Source organism: Oncorhynchus gorbuscha, linkage group LG19 (assembly GCF_021184085.1).
Source record: "Oncorhynchus gorbuscha isolate QuinsamMale2020 ecotype Even-year linkage group LG19, OgorEven_v1.0, whole genome shotgun sequence".
NCBI classification, from domain to species: domain Eukaryota; kingdom Metazoa; phylum Chordata; class Actinopteri; order Salmoniformes; family Salmonidae; genus Oncorhynchus; species Oncorhynchus gorbuscha.
This window is the reverse complement of record NC_060191.1, coordinates 40,671,868-40,694,853: the sequence shown is the minus strand read 5'-3', so window position 1 is coordinate 40,694,853 and position 22,986 is coordinate 40,671,868. Positions and strand designations below refer to the sequence as shown.

Here is a 22,986-nt window from a genome sequence, read left to right as displayed (position 1 = left end):
GCGAGTGTAGCGAAATGCTTATGCTTCTAGTTCCGACAATGTAGTAATAACCAACGAGCAATCTAACCTAACCAAATACCTTATACACACAAGTGTAAGGGCATAAAAAAAGATGTACATAAAGATGTATTCATGAGTGATGGTACAGAACGGCATAGGCAAGATGCAGTAGATGGTATCGAGTACAGTATATACATATGAGGTGAGTAATGTAGGGTATGTAAACATAAAAGTGGCATTGTTTAAAGTGGCTAGTGATACATGTATTACATAAAGATGGCAAGATGCAGAAGATGGTATAGAGTACAGTATATACATATGAGGTGAGTAATTTAGGGTATGTAAACATTATATTAAGTAGCATTGTTTAAAGTGGCTGGAGTCAGTAAGTTGGCAGCAGCCACCAGATAGAAGCTGTTTCAGTCTCTCGGTCCCTGCTTTGATGCACCTGTACTGACCTCGCCTTCTGGATGATAGCGGGGTGAACAAGCAGTGGCTCGGGTGGTTGTTGTCCTTGATGATCTTTATGGCCTTCCTGTGACATCGGATGGTGTAAGTGTCCTGGAGGGCAAGTAGTTTGCCCCCGATGATGCGTTGTGCAGACCTCACTATCCTCTGGAGAGCCTTACAGTTGTGGGATGAGCAGTTGCCGTACCACGTGGTGATACAGCCCGTCGATGTGGATAGGGGGGTGCTCCCTCTGCTGTTTCCTGAAGTCCACGATCATCTTCTTTGTTTTGTTGACGTTGAGTGTGAGGTTATTTTCCTGACACCACACTCCGAGGGCCCTCACCTCCTCCCTGTAGGCCGACTCGTCGTTGTTGGTAATCAAGCCTACCAATGTAGTGTCGTCCGCAAACTTGATGATTGAGTTGGAGGCATGCATGGCCACGCAGTGGTGGGTGAACAGGGAGTACAGGAGAGGGCTCAGAAGACACCCTTGTGAGGCCCCAGTGTTGAGGATCAGCGGAGTGGGGATGTTGCTACCTACCCTCACCACCTGGGGGCGGCCCGTCAGGAAGTCCAGTACCAAGTTGCACAGGGCGGGGTCGAGACCCCTGCAGTGAAGGAGAGTCCGCAGGTTTTGGTAGCGGGCAGTGTCAGTGGCAATGTATTGTCCTCAAAGTGAGCAAAGAAGTTATTTAGTCTGTCTGGGAGCAAGACATTCTGGTACGCGACGGGGCTGGTTTTCTTTTTGTAATCCGTGACTGTAGACGCTGCCACATACCTCTTGTGTCTGAGCCGTTGAATTGCGACTCTACTTTGTCTCTATACTGACGCTTAGCTTGTTTAGCCACTCTACTTTGTCTGGTTACTTTGGGCCTAATCAGCGGGTTATCTATAACCGTTATGTCTGATAGATAAGCAGTCATCTGGGCTAAGTGACTTAGATGTTTTGAAAACTACAGATAGATTTCCAGTCACAACGCCTTGGTTCAATTCCATCTTGGACACATTGGTTTTCCTGAACAAATCCCTCGGTTTATGCAAATCTGGATGGAAATCTGAAGAGGCACACACTTCAAACCCATAGATGGTCACATTGATAAATAAATGCATATGATAGCGTGTTTATTGCGCTTAACTAGTTTAGGGAGATTGACATAGAGGCCACAGCTCCTCATATAAGCTGCCTCTGAGCAACCCATGAATACACAGTGGAAACGCGCATTTAAATAGGTTTCTGAAACCTGGCAGTTATTTCCTGACAGTGCATTTTGAGAACCAAGTGACTAGGAGCAGCACTTAATGCATCTGTTTAAAAGCATAAACTACGGAGAGTACAGTATAAAAATAGTTACTACCTAAAAGCTTTAACGTAAGAAGGAATCTGGATGTTGTTGCTTGTTTTTCTACTACTTCTTAAAATAATAGCTTTTTCCTAACATAGGATGTACAGTATTGAGTAACCCACTTACAATTGCTGCCAGAAGTTGGCCATCCACCTGTTATGAGGATTTGATCAATTTTCTTCGACATCACATCTTCATAACCATGGATGGAGGGAGGGAGTGAGTTCCAAAACAACACAATCTGCTGCAACCCAAAGACTCTTTGCAAACATAATCATCCCAGCAATGGAGGAAATTGCAGCATGATAATTCTCGAAAATTACTAGTAACACTAGCATATAATAACATACCCAAAGAACTCGCTTTCCATGTGTGTTGGTGCACAAGTCCTTCCCCATAACTGACTGCTTGTGTGTTTGCCAGCCTGCCATGTTGTTTTGCAAGGCTGAAGTGGCTTAATTGGACAGCTCCCATGCTGTTCAGCAGTAGGGTGGCTGAGGCACATATCCTGCCTTAGATATGGCTGCTTGTGTGACTGATTACAATTATGGACACTTGTACAGACTCCATTCGTGGATGTACAATCGGAGCCATTTGAGAGCTTAAGGAGGGCCTTCCTCTCCCTGGTCTGCCCTTGAAAAGTGTGTTTGGGAGGCTGGCAATAACAGTCAATTAGGGAGAAGCAGGAGGCTCTACTGAGAAAAGAGGAGGAGGGGAGGAGAGGAGAAGCTGACAGTGAGGAAGGAGAGGAGAGAGAGTGCTGAAAAAGAACACCAACGGCACATCTGCAGAATGCATGGCCTGGAGCACAGTGACATTTTCAGCGAGGCGATCAATATTTCCTCTCGTCAAAACACCATCTCAGCAATTTTTTAGGATTCAATATGATCCAGATGTGATGTGAGGCTGGGAATTCTCACAAAGTGTTGCTTCGTTTGTAGTCTAAAAGGGTGAATCGGCTATATTTATTTCTATTTAATTGTTTTATTTATTATATGATATAAAGTCCCTGTACATGAATACAATGTCATGAAAAAATACCTTTGATTAATAGTTCAAGATATGTTCAATGGTAAATATGTCTGCACTGCACCTGGAAGAGGCACCCTTCACATTTGGCAATGGAAAAGTTCTATTCATTGTGAGTCACAGCTTAAGCTATTTTCAGTTTCTGTGCAGAACATTTTTCCTCCCTCATGTGTTCTTCACCATCCCTAATGGGATTTTCAATTGTTGTCAACTGTTGTTGAGACAGTGACTCAAAATTGAGAACCTAGTGTTTAATGGTCCCCCAACACACGCTCGCACGCACGCACGCACGCACGCACGCACGCACGCACGCACGCACGCACGCACGCACGCACGCACGCACGCACGCACACACACACACACACACACACACACACACACACACACACACACACACACACACACACACACACACACACACACACACACACACACACAATCGACGTGGATTCTGTGAGATAGTTTTGTACACGCCTCTTAGTCAACCCTCAAGCGTTACTTTAGAAGCATAAGCCACATCTCATCATGTCCCTCAGGGTTTCCACCTTTTGTTCCGCTGTTGATTTGGTTTTGTTTTGCGTATCCCGTGATCTCTCCCTCCGTTTCCTTCCAAAGCATACCAGCAGAACGTTTATCACTCATTCAGCGAGCTCCATATGGTGGATTAGAAGACTGAAATTGGAGATAAAGAGCGGAGACAGGAAATGTTGTTTTATGTTTGGAAGACTTGCAATGTCTTGTTCAAGTAAAAAACAAACACCTCTAAGGTGAGTTATTTTGGTTTAAAAAGTAGGGCTTGATCCGGATAAACAACCCATAGGCTTTACTTAAATAAGATCAGTTAAATTCAGTTGGATGAGCTCTCTCTCTGAATTAGGAGCTAAATCCATTAGTTATGAAGATCCTATTAAGGATGAATTATGAATCAATCTAAGGCTAGACATGAAACATTAAAGCTGGCTACCTACTCAGGCTGTACAGTAGTACAGTATGATGCACACGTTCTAGAAAACGTGGGGTATTATGTTCACTGAGATTTGCATAGGACCATTTTTTTAAAATTGTACCTTTATTTAACTAGGCATGTCAGTTAAGAGCAAATTCTTATTTACAATGACAGCCTACCTGGGGAACATTGGGTTAACTGCCTTGTTCACGGGCAGAACAACAGATTTTTACCATGTCAGGGGATTCGATCCAGCAACCTTTCAGTTATTGGCCCAACACTCTAACCACTAGGCTCCCTGCCGACTGTGAGGTTACTCGCTTGAAACAAAATGTACTTTCAAGGGTGTTACGAGTCCCCACCAGAATGTGTCATCTCCTGCATTGTATCAGTGATAGGAGACAATGGGAGCCAACTGGAGAACTCAACCCAAAACGTTCTGTGAAATAGCATCTGTCTCCTGGGGCCTTAGATTAAATCCCTTCATCCCACCCTTCATCACATCCTCGGATACTAAGACATCATCGCCAGCTGGAAATTAGTGAAGCTATAAAGGTCCAAGAGACTATTTACTATCGACCTGCTAATCATGAGGTAATACATGCATGGTGGAAGCACTCTGGCAACAAAACCCCTCTAAGCTTCTGTTTTACTTACAGCCACAAAATAGCTCCTTTTCCTGACTCTTCTTAGTTCCGACCAATTGTGAGGATGTTCGCAGGCTAACCGCTAGCTACATTTGACCCTGGACTGAGGTAAAATGAAAGACGATGAGATTAGTGATAATCTGGGTCTAGGACTGCAGCCATAAAAGGAAAGAGCTTGGCTTGACAGATCCCCAACAACCCCCCCCATTCACCTCCCCCGCACTTATGGCCTTGCAAGGCTAATCCCTCCAAAACGTTGTGGTAAATTAAAGATCTGATAATCGCATCATTTTTTCATCATTATTTCAGATCAGACAGTGGGAATTTGTTGAGGCTGTCTGTGCATATGCTACCAACATCACTGAAATAGTGTTGATTGACCTGAGACCGTTCACACATCTGCAGTATAGGAACATATTTTCACATTTTATTCGATACCGCCTTACGGCTGACGATGAGACGGTGAGGTGAAATCATTAGGGAGTGTTAAAATAGGAAAACAACTTGAAAGGATACTTCATAGACTCTTTGTACATAACAAATGCGTGACAAAGAGCATCTTGGGAGAAGCCACTCAAACTTCCGACATTGCACCTGCACTTTTCATCACTTTTATTTCTCAATCTCCTCGAATTGTGACAGGATTTGTTACACTGTGCTAACATTTTCTCAGCCTCTCTGCAAACCCCATTACATAAAATAGCACAAACGGCCGTAAATGCTTACGCCATAACAAAAAAGCTTTCAAAGGAACTGTTCTCTATGGCCCTCTCACTATTTGATTGAAGTAGGGGACTTGGTTTGTCCCCCTTCTTGGCCTTTGAAATACCCTAGTGTAAAGGAGTACGGGAGCTGGCCAAGTAAATACATTGAAGTAAGCTGAACTGAGGTGATGAATCCCCTAAAATGACACTGAGGAACAGAACACAGAAAGTGCAGACAAGGGACTAAATTAGAACCCCTGAGCTAAAGACAGAGGACTCATTGGGGCCTAGTGACACCAACATCCACTCACTGCTGAAATGATATAATGCAGATATTTGCTATAATGCACCATATTTAGCACAAGCTTCAGTCATTTCCATTTGAGGTCCGTGTCATCTAAGTAATGACAGAAGTAATAGGAAAACAAAAGCTGTGAAGTGTGTTTAAGTCAGAGTACAGACGCTGCCTATCCTTGTATAAAAAAGATGTGGTTCAATGATTAGGTTCAATACTTCCATAAAACCCTAACCAAAGCATGGATTTCAAATGTACAAACACCTCTGGACAGTTTTGCTGGTTTTGGGAAAATTCTTGACTGCCAGGAGTGACTTTTCTAATTGAGGGGAAGGAACAGTTGTTTTTTGTTACCTATTTACGAGAAATTGAATATGATTTGAGGCCCATTCAATGAAGTGCATCATACAATCCTCTACGGAGTATTCTGTCACAGCTGATAGGATAACCATAGGGCTCTCTAATCCTGTTAACCCTGTTAGAGTGCATGCTGCAAAGCCATGAAAGCACATGACAATGGCAGCCTCAGCAGGCTGCATACACCTCGACTGACAGTCTATGTGAGACTAGGAAGTCATTAGTCTCCTCAGTTTGAGAGGAATGTGCCTGAGACAAAAAAACATCTATCCCTCGCAACAAAACAAACATTATTCCAGTGAAACATACATTTGTGTTTGAAAAATGATTGCCATTTTCACCCCAGGGATATGGCGTTTTGTTTATCCACCTGTTTCTGGTCTAAGGGACACAATCCCTGGCCATTGCAGGCACAGTTGGTTTGCCCTCCCCAACAGCACAAGATGAAGCAACTGAACACATTGGAGCACATGAACATCCATATATTAATGGACCAATTTGTCTTTTAATCAGATCTCAGGAAGCTTCACAGTGTCAAGAACACTTGACTTAATGTACTTTCAGATAGAAACCTTGTTTGAATTAAAGGTCCTTGGTTATCAAACCAACAATATTTCTTAGGTTCTGTGTTTTACAGGCGAATTGACAGAGACAAATGCAACCCAAAGTCCTTTGGGGTGAGAATCCATCAAATACAAGCACCCTGTGAACCATGAGAACGCCAGCGTTCTTTAGCCTATGTGGCTTAAGTGGCTTTGAACACAGGGTGATGTTAAATTAGTCATACCACTTGTGCAAGTCAACATTCTGTAATGTCACCTGTGGTGTGGGGTACTGCCACCAGCAGGGTCTTTTAGAGGGCTGAGGCATGGCAAGGAGGACACTGGGGGATTTAGGCAAGACAGCATTGCTCTGAAGACTTCTTCCAGGGTACAAAAAAAGAGCTTCTCAAGTGGGTCACGAGCAAATTGAGTGTCACATTTTGACGTGAATCAAAGGTTAGACAGACATCTTTATTTATAGGCTCAAAAATAATTATTGGGAAGCTCTGTATCCAGCAATCCTTCATTCTTAATTAGGCTACTTGCTATGACTGTCAGTTTACAGCAGTCCTACTTCTAGCAATGGTTATCCTCAGCTAGGCTAAGATTCACTATATATTTCCATAATAAAAACCTGGGGCTAAGACCAGGTTGGTGCCAACAAGCCATATGTGGTCCATTAACTACACGTACAGAGTAGTCCTAGTGTAGCTGGACTCATGCTTTCAGTTAGACGTTCACCTTGTCACAAAGACCCTTTATATGTTTATTAGCCCTTGATGCTTATACTTATAAAGAGATCCATGTGTATATTGGCTTCATCATCTGAGATGGACATGCTCTCCGCATCTCAAGCTCTTTCGACACAGGTCTTAAGAGTTGACAGTGCAAATGAACAGCTACACACCAACATAAAACAATTGAGTGATGCGTGAATGAATATACTTTTTCATGTGGAGCTGTTTCATGTTGACTTTGATGTATAAAGGTAGCCTAGAAATCCAACCTGAATCACTCTACATTGTACTAACGTAGCGTGATTCAGTTTGCATTTTGAGGCTAGTGAGGGGGTGCTTTTGTCTTCATAAATCTATCTCCTGAGTATTATAATTCCTATGTAACAATTCACCCATTTTAACTGTAAGAATACTCTGCGTTTCGGGAACAATGAACAATGAAATATTGTCTGATGATGTCTGCATGCCAGTCAAACAACGAGCAGACAATGTTTCAACTCATTGGCGATTAAAAGTAAACAATTAGACATTTAGGAGAACATTCCCTCTATGTAACTCTTCAATCTGCTTTGAATCCACATGGATGTATACTAGATACCCTGCTGTGGTAGCCAACGGTAACCAAAAATAGTACCAATGATGCTATCAAGATAGGAATCTGATTCTTTACTTTGATACTATCGGATCATCTGTGAAGAACAAAACAAACCCGTTCTCAGTGTACAGGATCTTTCAACTTCAAAGACTTCCACACCAATGTTGTCTCTCTACAGAAAGACATTCCTTTGCCATCCTTTTAGCTGTCTTTTGAATGGCTTTAGAAAAAAGCATTTTGTGAATGTGGATTCCTGATCAGACTACAGCCTCCGTTGGTAAACACTTACTCCGAATGATTGGGAAATTGGGAAAACCCATTTCTTGACCCAAATCCTGAGCAAAGTAAATGTCTCTATAATTGAGTGACTAAGAGCAAAAGCCTGCTGCATGTGGGGAAGCTAAACAGCTCTTGACTAGAGGACTTTAATGTGACACTGACTAATTACATGTACTGTGCAAAGGGTTCAATTCATCTAATGTGTACTGGAACCTTAAGAAAATAATTAAATGACAAATCCCCTGGACCAACCTGGGTAACATAATTAAGACGATAAATGAATTGTCGGGATGTAATGATTCATTGATACGCATCAGTCTCCGGTTAAAATGTTTAAGATATGAGTGCATCGGTCTGTGGGACACCAAAACGATCTAAATTAAGCATGCATGCATGCATGGGTCAGAAAACCGATTTAAAGGTTAGGAATCGCCGGTTCTACTTACAGGAAGTTACCAAACCACAGAAGATGAAAATGTGGTTTTCGGCGATGAGTTTACGGGATAGCTGCCTCCCGTTATAGTTTATTGTGATGGTAATGACATTTGTTTTGAAATAATTATTTGGTGGAGGTCACTAGCGACAGTATAGCTAGTCTAGCTTTTAGCTAGCTAGCTGCTCCGTAAGATAGCTTGACTTTCTACAGTTATAGAAACAAGTTGGGGAAATAGTACCTAATCGAAACATGTTCTACTATCAACTGAAACGATTCATGAAAAGGTCATATTTTGTAATCTCCCAAAATAAATGTGATCTTTGGTGAGAGACTAGGCTCTCCTCCATCTTGTCGTTGTGAAACCCTATTCTCCGTCCAGTAGCGACGTCAGGATGTACACAGAGCGTGCACCTTTCACGCTCCGTGGTCTATCCCTGTTCTAATAGGCTATTTGTACATCTGGCACTTTCAGCATTCAGATCCTTGTAAAATGGCTTTCGCAATGTCAAATCATAGGCTTTATTAGTTGAGTGACAACCATTGCAATTTGCTACGTCATTGTTACCAAATGCACTGTAGAAAATTGGGCTTTACGGGAAATATGTAGCCTACTAGAGAGGACGCAACTCACATCAAATCAAACTTTATTTGTCACATGCTCCGAATACAACATGTGTAGACTTCACCATGAAATGCTTACTTACAAGCCCTTAACCAACAGTGCAGTTCAAGAAAGAGTAAAGAAAATATTTACCAAATAAACTAAAGTAAAAAATTATAAAAAGTAACACAATAAAATCAAAACAACGAAGCTATATACAGGGGGTACCGGTGCCGAGTCAATGTGCCGTGGTAGTAGTTAGTCGAGGTAATTTGTACATGTACTGTAAGTAGGGGGTGAAGTGACTAAGCATAGATAATAAACAGAAAGTAGCAGCAGTGTCAAATCAAATGGAGGAGGGGTGTCAATGTAAATAATCCAGTGGCCATTTGGTTAATTGTTCAGCAGTCTTATGGCCTGGGAGTAGAAGCTGTTAAGGAGCCTTTTGGTCCTAGACTTGGAGCTCCGGTACCACTTGCCGTGCGGTAGCAGAAAAAAACTGTCCATGACTTGGGTGACTGGAGTCTTTGACAATTTTTTGGCCTTTACTCTGACACCACCTAGTATATAGATCCTGGACGGCCCGTCAGGAAGTCCAGGATCCAGTTAAAGAGGGAGGTGTTTAGTCCCAGGGTCTTTAGCTTAGTGATGAGCTTTGTGGGCACTATAGTGTTGAATGCTGAGCTGTAGTCAATGAACAGCATTCTCACATAGATGTTCCTTTTGTCCAGGTGGGAAAGGACAGTGTGGAGTGCGATTGAGATTGCGTCATCTGTGGATCTGTTGGAGCAGTATGCGAATTGGAGTGGGTCTAGAGTATCTGGGAGGATGCTGTTGATGTGAGCCATGACCAGCCTTTCAAAGCACTTCATGGCTACCGACGTAAGGGCTGGGGCAGTAATCATTTAGGCACGTTACCTTCACTTCCTTGGGCACAGGGACTATGGTGGTCTGCTTGAAACATGTAGGTATTACAGACTCGGTCAGGGAGATGTTGAAAATGTCAGTGAAGACACTTGCCAGTTGGTCCGCGCATGCTTTGAGTACACGTTCTGGTAATATGTCTTGTCCCCCGGCTTTGTGAATATTGACCTGTTTAAAGGTCTTGCTCACATCGGCTACTCAGAGCGTTAATACACAGTCGTCAAGAGCTGGTGCAGCTGGTGCTCTCATGCATGCTTCAGTGTTGCTTGCCTCGAGCTAGCTCGTCTGGTAGGCTCGTGTCAGTGGGCAGCTCGTGGCTGGGTTTCCCTTTGTAGTCCATAATAGTTTGCAAGCCCTGCCACATCCGAAGAGCAACAGAGCCAGTGTAGTAGGATTCAATCTTAATCCTGTATTGACGTGTTGCTTGTTTGACGGTTCATCTGAGGTCATAACGGGATATCTTCTAAGCATCCGGATTAGTGTCCCTCTCGATGCAGAGGTTACTTTTAATCCATGGCTTCTGTTTGGGAAATGAACGTACGGTTTCTGTGTGGATGACGTCGTCGATGCACCCGTTTATGAAGCCGATGACTGAGGTCGTGTACTCCTCAATGCCATTTGATGAATCCCGGAACACATTCCAGTCTGTGCTAGCAAAACATCCAACTGCTGATTGTGATTCTCAATCATTCAGATTTTATTTAGATTGTTCAGGTTCACTATAAGAAATAGGGGTGCACTAAGCTTAGATAAGTCATCTCAGACAGATCCAGCTCCTGAGTTCCCATCAGTAGCAGATATTAATTTAAAATGGAAAATTCATATGTTCATGCAAAAATATCATATTGCATCAATTTCTTCCCCTAATCAAACTGAATTGTTTCAAACTGTCATTAGAGAAGCACATCCTTAATGAAATGATATTTGAGCAAAGCTAACTGTTTTGTAGTGTGTACTGTTACAGAGTAATTGGTGTGAACAATTTCACGTTGCCTACTTTCTGGACTGTTCTCCAGGTTGCTGTTGTGATGAAAGAGATTAAGCTTGGCGGTATACCGTATATACGGTATACAGGGGGGGTATTTTGAAATAGCCAAGGGATGGTTTTTTAATACCGTCAATACCAAAGAAACCAAGTTTTTCAATAAATGTTCATATTAATATTATTAGGGGCCACCCGAGTGGCGCAGCGGTCTAAGGCACTGCATCGCAGTGCTAACGGTGCCACTAGAGATCCTGGTTCGAGTCCAGCCGGCAGTGCGGCTTGGCTGGGTTGAAGTGCAACACAATTTGGCTGCTCCTCCCCCATCTTCTCCATGCAGAGCAGGCAGGCCCGTTGCCCTAGCAACTCCAAACTTCACACAGACACAGCATGCCCACATGCTGCTTCAGACTCAGTACTGTTCTTCCTTCCTTGTGTCAAAACTTTGTTCATTTGCCCATTGTCTCTCGTTCACATTCGCTTGTAAATGTCCAAACTCACCAAAATGTACATTCGGTCGCTCCTACGTATAACTTCATGAGCTGGAATGCCTGTCTTTGCAATTTGCTTATTTTAATTTACGCTTGTTATCATATTTAGCTAGCAGCCTTCATGGAAATTCATTATTACTTGTTTTCATTCTGTTGATAGATGCCCAATGGGAACTTTTGCAGGTTTTTTGGCACCCCTTTGTGTACTAAGCCGGTAATACTATAAATGCCGGGATGAGAGAAGTACGGTGTGGCGATATGAACATCTGGACACTGCCCCACCCTAATAGAGATGTTAATACGGACAGTGATTTCGACACAGCACCAAGCTGAAAGGAGCTCAGGGAATTCTGGGAAGCTGAGAGAGACTTTGAGGACAGAGAAAACAAACTTGTCCCAAGCCAGATAAATATCGAACTGTAAAGCTACAAACTGTCCCAGTAACCTCTGAACTCTTAGCTTGCTTCAGGATGCCTTCAGAGTAGACATCCATCCAGATGAAAGAATCAACACGAAGATCGGCCAGCCTCGTCGAAAACAATAACATCTTCGCAATCACAACTACACAACGTGCCCTGCCTTCGACAGATTCAACTCCAGTTCAGCATGCGACACAGACAGAAGGCTCTCAGATGGTTCACAGACAGAAGGCTCTCAGATGGTTCACAGACAGAAGGCTCTCAGATGGTTCACAGACAGAAGGCTCTCAGATGGTTCACAGACAGAAGGCTCTCAGATGGTTCACAGACAGAAGGCTCTCAGATGGTTCACAGACAGAAGGCTCTCAGATGGTTCACAGACAGAAGGCTCTCAGATGGTTCACAGACAGAAGGCTCTCAGATGGTTCACAGACAGAAGGCTCTCATATAGTTCACAGACAGAAGGCTCTCAGATGGTTCACAGACAGAAGGCTCTCTGATGGTTCACAGACAGAAGGCTCTCAGATGGTTCACAGACAGAAGGCTCTCAGAATTGTCTCAACCGTCGACAGACCTTCAAATTGGGGAAATGTCTGACCAAACACCCCCCCCCCCCTCCCTTCAACCTCATTCTCCAAAACAAAATGGGACAGACAGTTAACGACGAAGCTGGCAGCCGCACAGCTTTTCAACTGTAACCGCATCATGGGTGAAAATGAAATTGATTTGAAAATCCTGGTCCTGCCAGGGCAGAAGCAGAGAGGATTATGTGGTGATTGTACTAATGCTGTGTGTCCCCGGTCTCCCTGGCTTTGAATCAGGTCAGTACCCCATCAGAGCAGCGCTGGACAGCACGGTGAGAGATGCTAAAAGGCCGGGAGACGCTATAAACTGTAAAAAAACCTGCACTCAGTCGGATGACTTGTTGAGCGATAGGGACCCTCCGGAGGCAAAACGTGTGAAATTGTGTAGCACAGTTTTTCTCCTTATGAAATTCCAGCCAATGTTTTTTCCCCATTTAAAATGTGACAACACTTGTGATATGGTTGTGGAATGTATAAGCATAGTAATAGTTGTAAAACATTACTATTTGTTATTTATGCTAAATACTTCTACAACAGGATTAGGCAATAACAGGAACACATTACCCATTTGACCTATCCAAAGTAATAGAATTCAATTTTTTCAAAACAGGACGCGAGAGCCATACATGTCTCGTAACTGAATTATGCAAATGTGTTTATATTTCCAGAACCGATTTGGTTTTGTTTCCATCCTCTATGCCATGCCAGTGACGTCCTCTGAGGGTCACTTGCCAAGGATTCCTGGTAGAGCTTTAAGCTCCTATGAACATTACAGTACTGGAGATGAACACTTAGAGTAAGTGCCCTCCTTCCGAGTATGCTAACAAACTACGTATCAATAACTGCTCTTCCAAATTGATAATCCATGTTTGGAGTCAATGACTTGGCAATTGTTAGAGGTAATAAGGGGGGGATTTATACGGTCATAACAACACAACCACATTACTCTAATAGATTTAATGGAACTTTTGGACTTGAAAAAAATATGCCCAAGAAAAATGAACACACAGATAACAGATAGGATAATCAGTCTGGTATATGATCAATGCGCAGTTCTTAAAGAGAACAATGAAAATGCATTTTCTATACTGGTGTTATGCAAATGAGCATAATCTCTTAACTGTGAGTTTTTTTTATTTTGTATTGGGATCCGTGAGTCAACAGTTAAGCCATCCACTTTCTACTGGGATCAATAGCAGCTAGTATTGTAAGCAACACTTAAAACAATTCTCTGTTGTAAATCCTAAAACAATCAGAGGCAATCTTTTTGTAAATCCCACCCCAAACTTAAAATAAAACGTCCTGTTCATTATAATGAGAATTGACAACACTCCAACAATTCATGGGGAGAGAGGTTTGGGTGTGTTTCAGTAGCCTTTAAAACAAATAACATGAAACGAGCTAGAAAGTGCTCTATCCTTCCATACACTTGGAACTATGCCCCTGAATGACATGGAAACAGTATTGAGTAGGTATCATTTATCCGTTTTTATCCTCAAAAGAACGTCTGACATACTGTAGATGGCTCATATTCTTGGCGCTGAAATACTTACAACTATACAGCATAGAAGAAACATCTTGTGTTTGTCAACACATGTTTCCCGGAAGATGTCAAATAAAATCAAACGTGAGCTGAAGTATACTCTGAGAAGATAGCAATTTCCTAGATAACGTCACATCATCCTTTCAAGGCCACATTCGCCATCGAACATCAATGTCTTCCAGTCTGATCCTGATCCGATGCATTTGTTTTGGTATACAGCGAAGGGGTAAGGACGGAGAAGTGTACCATTTTTATATGTCAATAATTGAAATAACAATGGACAGGATTCCCAGATCACAAATTGTAGATTTAAAAAGCTACACGGGGTCTGCTATGCCGGTAGATCTCAATGAGAACTCGCCTCACACATCTAATATATCTGAACCCAGCAGGTTTAAACCCACTGAGCCTCTCATACGTGAATAGAAATGGGATATTCTCGGGTGTCTGTGGCAACGGGCCTAAGGCCAAAAGCACAAGCCCACAATGATCTCCAACCAAATTCTACGAGACGAAGTGGATATTGTCAAATCAATAATAATTGACCTGGCGGAGAGCAATCACAGTGTCTGTGCCATTAATGCTTTAATAAGCAATTGTCCATTTTCTGCACTTCTCCCACATCAGAACGCACCCTGAAGGCCACAGGACTGCCAACAAGTGGAAAAGCAATTAAAAAGTAAAGCATTGTGACACGGAAATGCTGCAAAGGGATACAAAATAACTTGGAGATGCAGCCGTGATTCACTTTGACTGAGATGGTTACGTTTGGGTTGTTGAGGTGGTATCAATCTCAAAAGTGGTTCAGAATGTAGGACGTTTTCACTGCGATATAAATGTTTGGGGATGGAACAAGACGTTTGGGACATGAATGGTATTAAACAGCCAAAGACGCCAATAAATCGCAATCAGCATGATTCTAAGTTACAGCGGACCTATACAGCACCTCGTCTAAAGAATGCGTCGACAGAGACTGCTGTACTAATACATTCATGTCATGTGAATCTCATCTCGTGTGATGAGACGGACTTAAACAATCTTAGGGTTTAACAGATTAACTCTGAGCTGCTAGCCAAGCACATGAGGTTAAAAGGTAAATAGTTGCTAAAGCTAATGTTATACAACAGAGGTTTACTATTGCACACCAAGCATGTACAGTATAAAGATATTATTCTACAATTGATGACACCTGGAATTTCAAATAATCTTCACAAAACCCTTATTTTAATCAATATTAAAGGGCGGATGTTGAGAAAGGCCAAGTATTTTGGTAATTTTTCTTGCATGTGTTATGAGGCCCTTTTTCTTTCTCATCTTGGGGACATTGTTACTAGCACACCACAGCTACTGTGTAACAAAATAGTTTCTTTAAGGGTTCAGCTCCACCTATGCCTGTAATGTCATGACTAAGCCGCAAGCATCGGTAATGGAGTCACGGCAATATTATTTCTCTAGGCCACGGATATCGCAACAGCATGACAAAATCAGCTTATGGAATCAAACAGGCTACACTTTCTCAAGCAACAAATGACTACCCAGAGGCCCCCCACCCCTGAAAGTTCTCTCATAGTGGCCCTTTTTCTTCTATCAGATTTTCCTGTTGAAACTGGGGAGTGACAAATGCATACGGTTTGGTTGGGCTACAGGGTGCACAACTGCAGTTTGTTGTGTAGTCATTGATAATTGAGGTAACTACTACAAAGTCAACTTGAAGCCAACTTCTGTTCACAAATGTAACTTCAGGAATCATGTTTGAATATTATGCTCAGTGAGTGACCCTGTATGGAAGGAAAACAACTAGGCATTGAACAGAACATCTATTACTGTACAGACCGGGTGAAGGCTAAACTCACTCAGAATTGAAGGAAATGAATGCACTGAGTAAACTGAATGACTAGATTTTTAAATGGATATTAATTGCTGAGCCTTGGTAACGTTCAACAGTAACTACGTTTGAATTGATTGACTTGATGATCAAGTAATTTAATTGATGGAAGTGATAAGAGAGAGGAAATCCAGTAAGTGGATTATAGGTCCTAAACCTGCTGGGCCGGGCTGTGACAACACCGGAGTGGTCAGCACACATTTGACCAACAGGTTAGCAATATAGGCTGTAGGCTACCATAGGCTTTGAGATATTCCCATTGTTCCACTACTGCATCAGCATGAGAGGATCAGGTGAATAGTTTTCTAGACTGAAAGTTAAATGCTTCTCATTTTATTATAACTTACAATAGGTCTTATGCCCGGATCAGATGACGATTATAATTTTTGTTGTACCTTTATTTAACTAGGCAAGTCAGCGAACAACTAATTCTTATTTAAAATGACGGCCTACCAAAAGGCAAAAGGCCTCCTGCGGGGACAGGGGCTGGGATTAACAGAATGTGACTGGTAGAATGGGTGTTGTATGTGGAGGATGAGGGCTGCAGTAGGTATCTCAGAGAGGGGGGAGTGAGGCCTAAGAGGGTTTTTATAAATAAGCATCAACCAGTGGGTCTTGCGACAGGAATACAGAGATTACCAGTTTACAGAGGAGAATAGAGTGCCGTGATATAGAGGAGAATAGAGTGCAGTAAGGAGCATTGGTGGCAAATCTGATGGCCGAATGGTAAAGTACATCTAGCCACCCGAGAGCACCCTTACCTGCCAATTATGTCTCCATAATCTAGCGTGGGTAGGATGGTCATCTGAATCAGGGTTAGTTTGGCAGCTGAGGTGAAAGAGGAGCGATTACAATAGAGGAAACAAAGTCTAGATTTAACCTTAGCCTGCAGCTTTGGACAGTGTACCGTCTAGCCATACTCCCAAGTAGCTCTAAACCCTCAGAGGTAGTAATCACACCTGCGGAGAGAGGGAGCATTCTTCTTACCAAACCACATTACCTTTGTTTTGGAGGTGTTCAGAAAAAGGTTAAACACAGAGAAAGCTTGTTGAACACTAAGAAAGCTTTGTTGTAGAGCGTTTAACACAAAATCCAGCGAGGGGCAAGAATGATGATGATGTTGATCTGTACAATCCCTCACACCTTACAGACAATAAGTGCTACAATTAATGAAATGGTACTGTGATATACATGTTCAGGTCAAGAGACACTGGATAGTTCTTGAATTCATGTCGTCTTCAATATAATGAATGTGATTTGCCCTTAGAACATGATTATGTGCTCTGATATAGTCGTATGGAGCAGAAAAGGCAAGCATATTCTACTGTGTATTAGTTCAAGTGCATTGATGCACTATATATACAAACGTATGTGGAGTGAAACGTCTAGAAGCAACAACGGCTCAGAACGGGACCGCCGAGTGCTGAAGCACGTAGCGCGAGAAAATCATCTGCCCCCCGGTTGCAACACTCACTAACGAGTTACAAACTGCCTCTGGAAGTAACATCAACGCAAGAACTGTTAGTCTGGACCTTCATGAAATGGGTTTCCATGGCCGAGCAGCAGCACACAAGCCTAAGATTACCATGCACAATGCCAAGCGTCGGCTGGAGTGGTGTAAAGGTCTCCGCCTTTGGACTCTGGAGCAGTGCAAAGATGTTGTCTGGAGTGATGATTCACGCTTTACCAACTGGCAGACCGACGGACAAATCTGGGTTTGGCAGATGCCAGAAAAACGCTACCTGTCCCAATGCATAGAGCCAACTGTAAAGTTTTTCATGGTTAGGGCTAGGCCCCTTAGTTCCGGTGAAGGGAAATCTTAACACTACAGCATGCGATGACATTCTAGACAATTATGTGCTTCCAACTTTGTGGCTACAGTTTGGGTAGTGAGGTCCATACAGAAAGGGTTTGTCGAGGTCGGTGTGGAAGAACTGGCCTGCACAAAGCCCCGACCTCAACCCCATTGAACACTTTTGGGATGAACTGGAACGCAGACTTTGAGCCAGGCCTAATCTCCCAACATCAGTGCCCGACCTCACCAATGCTCTTGGATGAACGGAAATAAGTCCCCGCAGCAATGTTCCAACATCTAGTGGAAAGCTTTCCCAGAAGAGTGGAGGCTGTTATAGCAGCAAAGGGAGGATCTACTCCATATTAATGCCCATGATTTTGGAATGAGATGTTCGACGAGCAGGTGTCCACATACTTTTGGTCACGTAGGGTATGTATAGAGAACATATAACAGCTTGGCATGCAGAGGCCCTTGTAGGGCAATACAGCACAGTAAGGGGTGTGTCTGGGTCAATGATTCCCAAACTCTATAGACAACCCGTCAGCGAATACACAACGATACTCTCGTTGCCTCTGTCTAGTGCAGTGTGTACACCTCACAATGGGTACAATATATTGCTCTATAAAGATCAGATTGCTCTCATTTAACATGACAGAAAAATAAAAATATCCTACATAACATCAATTTCCTCCAAGCTATTTTTCAGACATAAGTCATAATGGTTCATTCTTTACCATGTAGGCTATGCCAGAAATAAACTCTACATTAGCATACTTTTCAATTCAGTGGTAAAAAAAAAATCAGCAGGTGTGTGTGAGAGGGAGAGTGAGTTAGAGAGAAATATTGCTGTTGTGTCTTGCATAGGCCCCTCCAAATATTTTCTTTTGGGGGGAAGGGGGGAGGGGTAGTCCTAGCCCCTCACTGACCTGCTAGACCAAAAACACATGTCGGTGACCACGTGACTAATGACATCCGTGTCCGACAATAACATAATAGCCTTAAATTGACACCTTGCATTGTCTGGGAGGTGATTAACTATAGGTTAAAACTACTCCCAACAACAAAAGGCACAAAGACACGATGGATTCCATCCTCAGTGAAGCTTTTATGGTGCTTTGCACTTATTTTTCACAACCGGTCGATTTGGGACTGTTGTGCAATTCGGGAAATCAAACTGCGTTGTTATGTATTGTATGCTACCCAACACAGCCCTTGCCTCTCCTCTCCCACGTTGAAAAGAGTAGCCTCCTATAATCCGCCGCTTCATCATCTCTGGACGATTCTATGACGCACTTAACGTTTTCAGTGACTTCCAATGAATACCAGGGCACTGTCGTTTGAGTTAGGCTACATCATTATTTTGCAGTTTGGGGATGATAATGTGACTGAGGCATAGACTACATAGTAGATTAGCCTATGGAGCTATATCAAATCGCATATCAGATCAAATGAAAATAATTCACTTGAAATCCTCTCTTCCAAAAAAAAGCCTATTTTTATCACTATATTTCTCATCCGAAAGAGCCTATTTTTTTATCATATAATAACCCATTTATGAGTATTTAACTTAGTTGATGTCCGATACAATTTAAAACAGGTGACATTTCAATATTTTTAATTAGATCACAATAGGCAACAGTAGCCTACACATTAGTGAACGTGCCTATTGAATCAGTGATAATTTAATTCCATGCTGGTTCTATGCACTGCAGACAAAACTCATCATCACTTGGAGGCTGCGAACGAATGGAAAGTTGAGTTGAGACCTACCTGATAACCGCTGTATCACCCTGGCGAATAGTAATGTTGTCGGTCGCTCGCTGCATATCCACACTTCGGACGGGGAACCCTGTAGGAATAAGACACAGGAGTCTGAAAAAAGAAGCCTGCAATTGCCTCCAACACGGTCTCCTTCCGACCAGCATTTCCTAACCGGACGCGCAAAGATCCGAGAGAAAAGTGTTTGGACTTTGAAAGGGAATTGAAGTGGCGCTCCGACCCTTGGCAATATCCTACTCCACGACAAAGTGTGACTAAGGGCTTCTATGATGTTGAGGAAGGTAAATATGCGTTGAAATAACGAAAACAAAACGGCTTGGAGGAAAACATATATTCCGTAAACCCTCTCTGCAAGCGCTGTAGTCCACTGTGCGTTCGGCTCCCGCGCAAAGGCAGCGATGAGCAGGCAGCAGAGTTCTTTAGAGGTGGGGAGGAAATTCAAACCTCTCCAGTCACCAGCGCCTCTCACTCTAGCGCTCTCTCTACCCGATTACCCCACCCCCGTTTATACATCGCACTGCTGCCCCCTTCACGAGAGTCTGATGCGCCCTTATTGGTTGTCACGACAACAGCACCAGCTGAGGTCCCTTTCTGCAAGACCCAACTGCGGTCGGCAGCTGAGAGGAGAGGAAAGTCATTGGCCATGTGTCGAAGTAAATGCCTCGCTTGTTGTTCAAGGTCCACAAGTTAAGACTACATGCCAACATGGTCATAACATGACCCAAAGAAATAATAAGCAAAATGTAGTTAATGCAATTGAATTCTTGAGCATACAAGTTCACATTTTAATTGATTGATGTTTATTTATTTTTATTTGATCAAATGTGTGTGGTAGGCCTTTCAGCTGTGCATTAAAAACCTACAGTATTGGATGCATTGTGCTTGCTTTCCCTCATAAATAGAAATAGAATGAATTGAACTTTAATTCTGTCATTCTATTTCTATGATCCCATATAGCCTACCTCAGGTATTTCAAAAGGACTGTAGGGCTACCAGTATAGCCCAACTAAGGAGCGAAATTGCTCAACACTGAAGACCTTGTCGAGCATAGCATAGCATAGCATAGCCACCTTATCTTACCTGGCTATGCACGGCCACCTGAACTGAACTCTGACATATAGCCTACATTAGAAAACTATTTCGACTCAAAATATTATTTCCGTGTACTATTTTGTAAGCTAATGTATTTCTTTAACGGCTACAGAAACATATTCTACTGTTCAGACATTCATTTTCCTTTTTATCTTTAATACGCTCACCACATGATGAAAGAGCTGATGGGTAAAGTTGTTTATTGTTTATAGGGTCATGCCCAATCTGTCATCATAAAACTGTGTCTAGACACATTGGCTTTGATTTTAACAAGGATGGTAATTATATTCACTTTGGCTGTTACTGGTGCAAGAGTTGCAAGGGCATGCCTCCAACTTCATCAGAAATGTAAATGTGGCAACCGAACAGTTTTTTTTATTTTTTCTTGCTAATCAGGAAACAGATTTAATAGGCTGTTTCCTTATGTTCAATCACCCCACACCTTAATTAATTGTAAAGTGAAATCAGACAGTATTGCACATTTGATCATAATGGGAAAAATAGTAAACAGCATCAGCATTCTCTGCATGCCGTCTTCATCTCCGACATAGAACCTGTGTTTATATCCTGAATAAACACCAGTATTTGTTATTATGATTAATGATCGAATGTAATCCTTTGTTGACCGCCAAAGTAGCTTACAGCAGGGATCATCAACTAGATTCAGCCGTGGGACATTTTTTCTTCTCCAACGGATGGTCAGGGAGCCGGGAACATAATTATAAATCATTTGTAGACTGCAAATTGACCGCAAGAAGCCCAAACAGAATATTTGATTAAAACATTTGAATATGATCACATACACAGTATCTCTCTATGATGCGTGGGAATACTTTGGAACAGAGTTCCCTAATTAAAATCACTTGGAGCTGATTTGCAGGTGTCTTTACAGTCTTTAATGTCCAACAATTACAAAATAGCTCAAAAACCTGGTGGGCCAAATTCAGCCAGTTGGGGAACCCTGGCCAATAAGAACAGTCTGTGGTTCAGACAAATTGTGAAGAGTAGCACTAAAACACACTTGGTTTCTCAGTTTCAGCATCAGCAGCATTCTGCAATGAGGCTTTAGTGTGAGATTAGCCCAGAATGGAACTGCATCTGTGAGAGATTGGAGAGAATTATGAGCATAATTAATATGGGACAGTTTCTGGAAGTGCTAATACTAGTGCATTAGAGGGAGCACTAAAATACTTTCCGCTGTGGATCCTCCCTCATGCTTCTTAGAACAAAACTCCATCTTCCTCTACGAAAAGCAACGGAGAAGTTTTAGCAAGATAGACTAGTTTGTACATGGCCAAGCTCTATGCATACTAAGCCCCATTGATTATTTGATTTTTAGTATGGATAAACTCCTCTATTCATATTCAGAGCCAGATTAATTACGCATGTACTTTCTTTTGCAAGAGAGAATAGGCCTCAACATTAAAGTAGATCAATAACACGTTCATATTAAGACAATTCATTAAACAGTCAAGTGAAAATGATTCATGTTATTCACTCACTCTTGACTTTCATGTTCTAGCCTTGTTCTTACCCTTTTAGTAACACTTGACAACTAGTGTCCTCGCCTTATGACACAGTCATAACCATGTCATAATATGTCACGAGAGCTGACATAACTTTTCATAACCTGTTATAATATGGTCATAACACTGTCATGACATATATTTAGGCCGGTTGTGACATGTATTGCATTATTTTGTGGCTGGTTATGACACCTTCATCAGAGTGCCAAAACCCACAAAACCTACCACACAAGAGAAAACATTCCGTTACACCATAGCCTACTTGTCAACAGTATGTTTATGTTATATAACATTTGCTGGTATTGACCATATGAAATGATCATTGTCATTTCACACACATTGATGTGAGACATGCACCTACCCCAATAGTATGTTGCTGATGACTGGGATGAATGCAGGAGCAGGACAAGACACCCTCTTTTTGATCGATGGCTGACATAAGGGCATGTACGTGATTGGCCTATCTGGCTTTTTGATTATGATGGTCATGATGCTCCTTGACAGTGTCATAAAGTGTATATTCTTAGTCCAAGTAAAGTGACACAGGATGGTCATAACGCTTCATGGATGTGTTTATACAGTGCATTTATTTAAAATATGATGAAAAAAAACCCAGGACTGTAAGGAATTCATTTCAACAACAACAAAGGACTTAAGAAACTAACTTTCAAATGAAAGGAAACTTCTTTCCAGGGAAAAACACATTTGAATAAATGTGGGTTTTGACACTCTTATGTAGGTGTCATGAACAGTCATAAAATAACGCAATATGTCAGAACAGCTGTAAATATATGGGTCATGACAGTGTTACGACCATATTATGACACGTTATGTCAGCTGTCATGACATATGACACGGTTATGATCGTGTCATAACGTGTTAGGACGCTAGGTGTCAAGTAAAGTGTCACTGTTATTTTTCTTATTCTCCTCTGAAAATGATGGTTTTTGCTCTGGTACAAAATGTGTACGTTAATCAGGCCCTAAATATCCCATTGAAACATTA

General features: G+C 42.2%; 1 protein-coding gene across 3 annotated transcripts in view; it reads right to left on the bottom strand.

Moving 5' to 3' along the window:
• Positions 1-22,986, bottom strand: part of LOC124005681 (limbic system-associated membrane protein-like) — a 1,049,544-nt gene that overhangs the window by 118,725 nt on the left and 907,833 nt on the right. For 2 of the 3 annotated variants that reach the window (XM_046315131.1, XM_046315130.1), the window contains exon 2: positions 19,355-19,433. In XM_046315131.1, coding sequence (XP_046171087.1) covers positions 19,355-19,433 — 79 coding nt within the window. Of the gene's footprint in view, positions 1-19,354; positions 19,907-22,986 lie in introns of those variants that run through there. The other variant, XM_046315129.1, reaches the window with a different exon arrangement.